General features: G+C 37.9%; 1 protein-coding gene across 1 annotated transcript in view; it reads right to left on the bottom strand.

Moving 5' to 3' along the window:
- Nucleotides 1–4,341, bottom strand: part of LOC111662248 (voltage-dependent T-type calcium channel subunit alpha-1I-like) — a 16,702-nt gene extending 12,361 nt beyond the window's left edge. The window contains exons 1-6 of the mRNA XM_087176558.1: nucleotides 4,154–4,341; nucleotides 3,708–3,801; nucleotides 3,029–3,168; nucleotides 2,634–2,722; nucleotides 1,096–1,255; nucleotides 17–345 (exon numbers count right to left, since the gene is read on the bottom strand). Of these exons, the coding sequence (XP_087032684.1) occupies nucleotides 17–345; nucleotides 1,096–1,255; nucleotides 2,634–2,722; nucleotides 3,029–3,168; nucleotides 3,708–3,801; nucleotides 4,154–4,341 (1,000 nt within the window). The remainder of the gene's footprint in view (nucleotides 1–16; nucleotides 346–1,095; nucleotides 1,256–2,633; nucleotides 2,723–3,028; nucleotides 3,169–3,707; nucleotides 3,802–4,153) is intronic.
- Between the last annotated feature and the right edge of the window lie 1,819 nt (nucleotides 4,342–6,160).

Below are 6,160 nucleotides of genomic sequence, written 5' to 3'. Positions count from 1 at the left end.
ACATCTATTTCTGCACATGCTCTTACCTGGAATAAGACGATCAAGGCGTGGCCGATGTTATCGAAACTGGTGACTCCCATGTTGGGGTTGTGGTCCCCGGCGCGACAGATGTTATAGTATGAGTTCCAGTTCACACAGGCGTTAGCCGCGGCCCCAGGGACTAAGAACTTGTTTGCAGCTGAACTGTGGTTGGGAACAGCCAACGAACAGGTTTCCTCATCCCGGATGTAAGGCGGCACGTCATGGCAGCGGCGCATCCCGTTGCTGTGGTCATACGAACAAATGAACGGGCTCCTTTCATCATACTTGGACACATAGTATGGATTTAACCACCCGCTGGAGTTTCTGGACAGAGAAAGAATAACAGCTTATACACACAGCTGCACTGAATACGTCATTACGTAGCCTTCACACTTCACATGAGCCTGTTACAGTGTCTTTTTGTACTGAGCCAAATTACAGTGGATCGTATTAGTGACACTAATCCATTCCACAACAACTCTGGACCACAGTCATTACTCCTGCTGTCCTCAAATTACCTCAGTTTTTAATACTAGTCCCCCTGCTGCCCTGGGGTCGGACGTCCCATCTATTTTATATGACACTCCAACATTTCAACAACTCCTGTTGTCATCATCACCAGAAATAACACCACCGACATAACACCAAACAAACTTATGGTGTGAATTTTAATCATGTCAGTGCGCTAAAACAAGATGTAGTATTTGTTATTAAATGTAGTTTTAATATATTAACTGATATCCTACAACTGCCTTATACTACATGGTATTTTCAGCATTTAATTGATGCTCTTATCCACAGAAATGTGAGTTAGTGTCTTGCTCAGCATTCTTTACACATTAAAAGCAGAAAGATATCTGACTAACATCACATTATTGTGTTAAATATGTTCCTATAATTGAGGTCTTGAAGAAGTCAGTCACAACATACTCAAATGCAATTAATAGCTGAAACTATAGGCAAATTAATCAATTAGTCCATTGACAGAATATTCATTGGTGAAAATTAAGATGATAGATTCAAGCAATTTTCAAGCAATTTTTACCGCAGTAAAAAAAACTGCAGTTTTCTTACTCTGGGATGTCGACTCCAAGGAAGCAGCGGTTGCGCAGTTTCCCCGCCCACAGCTGAACTCCCACAATGGCAAAGATGAACATGACAAACATGTAGAGGACGAGAACGTTCACAAGCATCGGCAAGGTGTCCAAGAGTATCATCACCATATCTTGCATACCTGCACAGGACAGGGAGACGACTCCATCAGAGGTGATTATTCTGACATATTGTCAGAATATATACTGTATAAATATAAATATACAATATATATATATATATACTGTATATATATTGAGATATATAGTTAAAAAAAACATCAATTAAAACAAACATATAAATACAATTCACAAATAATGCCACCACAAAAATCAATTAAAACAGGTACAAACTGAAATTAAAAGGTTAGAGATTAAGAATCTAAAATGACCAAGAGGTACCAACAGATTTGTTTTTAAAGTGCTTTGTTAGACAGTTCAGGTGGAAGGTGCAAAGAAGCCAAAAGCAGATCTTCCAAGCTCAGTATGAACTCAAGGGACATGGAGCGTAAGCTAGTCATTAGTCCTGGTCCAATGTGGTCCAGTGGACCAAACTAACATGGATGTTAGATAGATATGAAGCCAGTTTTTCAAGAAGAGCTTCGTAAATAAACAAATACACATGCAAATCTGGCCTCTCAAAGAGAGAAGACCTGTGAGCAGACTGGTAGACTGCATCAAGGAGCTTTAAAGTACCAGCCGAAGCCTGTATTAAAACTGATTAAAAAAAGTTGCCTCAACAACAGGTTTTTCTGCAATGCAACAGGAAGCAGGAAGCCAATCTTTGCCTGGATTTACTCACCAGATTTGATACATGATTCTTAAAGGATAACTTCTCATCAATCCAAATGCCAAGATATTTGTACAGCATGACTCTTTGAATAATGGCGTCACTTTTAGTGGTGATGATGAGATTATCTGAATCAATATTTCTGGCTCTGGAGAAAAGCTTAAATTGAGATTTGTCTGCATTTAAAACTAATTTATGGTGATTAAGAGCAACTTCTAATGCATACAATACAATACAATATAGTTCAATACATACATACACAGGCATAGAGTATGCATGCTCCATATATAAAGTTTGTACACATGATATCCACATCCAGTTCATTTATATCATGGACATGTTATTACATTAGGTTTAAACATAGGTGTAGCGCTGTTGACGCTGCACCATCAGCATCTCAAGTGAGGAAACAGATTGAAGGTTTGACGTTGTTTTATTAGTATTATTTTGTCATTTATTGTAACTAAGCCAGTGGTAGTAGAAGCAGTGCTGATTAATGTTAAAGCACTATAATCGGTGATACTTTATATAATGAATCAAGAATAAAATGCTCATAAATTTATTGGAAAAATAACTTAAAACTAAATACATTTGAGCATTTAACCCTAGCCCATTTTAAATGATCTCTCAGCCACTGCACAGGTCGGACGGTGGGAATGAAAACCATGGGCAACACGTTTTGAGGACCGCTGAGGAGAATGAAAATTGTGTTCTCATCAAACACCACTTACTTGGGACTCTGCCTACGAGTCGCATCAGCCTGAGCGCATGACGGACATGTATCTTGATGCCTTGGGAAGCCAGAAGATAATCCAGCAACCTGGAGGGATAGTTGCAGACAGAGAGGAAGAGTTTTACTTTGTGTTCTTTAAATTACGAAAATAAAAAATATACACACATTTTAATCGTGAATATGAAGTCATAAAAAACAGCCATGTGTCTTGTGGTTTAAAAAACCTTTTTTGTGTAGGATGCTTACTCTAAAATATAGTAAAAGACTTGGAGACAAAGGTGGGACCTGCTGTGACACACTGAGATATTAATATGATGTATTCCTAAGGCGACTGCTGTTGTCTACCTGCATACAAAAGCCAAAGCAGAGACAAGAGATTTGTGGGATACTCACTCTCCAAAGTAGATGAAGACATCAAACTTGTTCCAGTTGTTGCTAAGGTAACTTCCATTGTAGCCAGAGAGTCCTAGGGCTGCCACCTTGATGACCAGTTCCATTGAGAAGTAGACAAAACTGAAAAGATCCAGTGCTACCTGGTGACAAATGATAAAAAGATGTATACGAGTTAAACATACAACAGAGACAAATATATTGATTCTAACACGCATTTAGTGGGAAAGGTTGTGTTTACTCGTCAATACAGATGGACATTTTGAATTTCAAATGACCATGTTCTGAAGCCAAGAATTAAGATTGCACTGAAACACATGAGGCAAGTTAGAGTTAAATCCACACATTATAATCTGAAAGCAGAATATGAAAATATTCCCTGATATAAAACAAGTATTTTACATGCAACCAAGCCAGCCAAGCCTGAACTTTAAGTCTAGTCTTCAAATTAAAAATACAATCTGTTTTAAACATACAACAGTAGTGTATACCACATATCCAATGAGAGATTCACATTCCAGCAAAGGTTTTCTGGCCACACCTCAATAACAGACATTGATGTAAACAATTTCACTGTGTTGGACGAGAAATTAAACTGTTGTTCCATCTAGGTCTTCATGACACAGTAACTGTACATGTCACAGCCAGTGTCACTTACAAGAGAGTGGGGGCTCACACTGACCTGCATGTTGAAGCCCCTCTCCTCGCAGGGGTTGTACATGCCCAGAAACACACAGTTGAGCAGGAGGACCAGTATGGAAGCATAATCCAGCCATGTGGAGGAAGTGGTTAAGGTCAAAGGTCACAGGATGACAGCATATTGATTCAATCATGTAATACATCAGGAGAAGATAGTGGATTACACAGTATAAGCAGCTAATGGGACTAATAATAGCCAAATTAATACAATATAATGATATTTTAATATGTGACAGCCACATTGATGAGAAAAAGACACATTTAAAATTCATGGGGGGAAAGTCTACATGTTTTAAATCCTAAAGGATACACTGATAAATATTCACTGTGGTATGATACCTAGTTTAGAGATAATGCTATTATTAATACACATATTTAATTTTAACAGGTGTTAGACAAGGTTAAACTCACAGCAGTAAGAAAGGATATGGGCTGTAAGTAATTTTCAGACACCACTTCCTGGGTCTTGTGGTTTGTTTCAGGCAGAAGGCAACCACTGGGGCCAGGTCCGGGTAGGGTAGCTGCTCTCCCTCCATGTGGATACAAACTTCCCTTTCCTCTTGTAAAGGGAACGTCACCTCCCGCTGCCTCCCCCTCTCTCCCTCATGGAGAGCCATGATGAGGTTCAAGCAGACAGTCTGGAGGGAGGACAAAAAGAATGAAAAGGGCAAAGATAAAATAACATGCAGTATTAAGAGACAAGTGGTGGATTATTGTTAAGTAACTGGGATGTTTTCCTGCAAAGACATGTTGCTGTTTTGTCCCTAAAATGTGGGAAATATGGGAACCTATGGGAACCACAAGTTTCAAATAACAGTCTGCATGATGAGACACCACTGGGTATATTTATATTATTTCATTAATGTATTTATTTACTGACATGTAGAAGTAATCAGATCCATAGCTTGAATAAAAGTAACAAAGCTGCAATATAAAAATAATTTTAACTGCATTGAACATGTCAGAGGAGTAAAATTACATAAAGATTATAAGCAGAAATATTTATAATACAGAAATATTAGATATTTAAGCACGCATTAATGAGTAAGTATCATGTTACGGTTACCTGCTAAGGTGGAACTAACTTTAACTATTTCATGTCTTGTATAATCAGTAACAGTGCATCCATCATGTTTTATAAAAGCATTGAATATTTTTAGTACCTAAAACTAGCTCTCGAATAAATAAAGTGGAGTAAAAAGTACTTGTTCCATTATTTTCCAGTGACATTTCTTGTCGTTTTCACAGGGAAACACATTATTAGCTCGGCTAACGCTAACGTTAGGTTACACGTTAGTCCCGAGTTTTGTAGCTGTTTTGTAGCTGAAAGAGCTACTTAAAGCATATTAGGCGGTTTTACCCCTGCTGTAAACTAGCTGGTAATGTTAGCCTTTGCTATGTTAGCTTGTTAAAGAAAAACATGAGGCGTCTCCAGGCTGCTATACAAAAATAAGACCCCACACACTCGGCTAAAATTGCTTTCCACGTATAAAAGGTTGTTAAGGTTAACGACACCTGTCAGTTAGCTAAATGATAACTTTAGCTGTGACTAGCTACCGAGCTAACATAAGTTTGCTAGCTGTTTAAAACATAACAGACTTGTGTTGAAGTCAGGTAAACATTTGAAAGTAAATACACTCTACAATTTGCATGGAAAAATATTATTGAATGTTTAAAAATATATATTAATACAATGAGGTCCTTGCCATTTTCTATACTCCATATTCTTCAGTCAAGTTCATCTGGTCAACATTGGACTCCACACCGCGGTCACGTTAACGTTCATCTGTGTAGTCAGGTGTTTCACCAAATCTATGACCGGGGAATTTCAGCTGTAGGATCACTGGAGACGTGTTTACATTGTGATCGCTTTATGCTGATTTGAACCCCTCTTATTCTGTGATGCTAGGTTAGAGGATTGACTAGTTTTAACCAAAACAGAGGAGGCCAAAGTAGTAGTAGTAGTAGTAGTAGTAGTAATAGTAGTCATAGCTAGTGTTACCTTACTTAACCTAACATCGACCATGGTCGTCAGTTTAACCTTTACAGAAAAAACAAGAGAATACAAGGTCAAAAGCACTTACCAGAAAAAAGACGATCAGTAGAAGTTAAACTGTTGTCGCTTTTAGATGTTTATCAGGAGCTGATGTTAAGATACAAACAAGTATTAAACTCAAGTGTTGTTGCTTTTAGAAAGGCAGACAAATGTTTTGACAGTAACAGTTTCACATTCTGGAACTTGTGCAGGAAATTAAATATAACCACTGAAAAGGTTCTGATAAAAAACAATTTGGTCAGACAATGTCAGTCATATCTATATCATATTTTGGTTTTGATGTGATTTTATTTTCTTCAAAGATGAAAATTGCCCCTGCAATTGTATGTTGTTGGCCCATTGCACGTGCCTCAGTGTCAGTGCAGTGTTGATGGTACTGT

This window comes from Seriola lalandi, unplaced genomic scaffold (assembly GCF_002814215.2).
Source record: "Seriola lalandi dorsalis isolate HSWRI2012SDOR001 ecotype SW California unplaced genomic scaffold, Sedor1 jcf7180002054560, whole genome shotgun sequence".
Lineage (NCBI taxonomy): Eukaryota > Metazoa > Chordata > Actinopteri > Carangiformes > Carangidae > Seriola > Seriola lalandi.
This window is presented reverse-complemented; position numbering and strand designations above follow the sequence as displayed.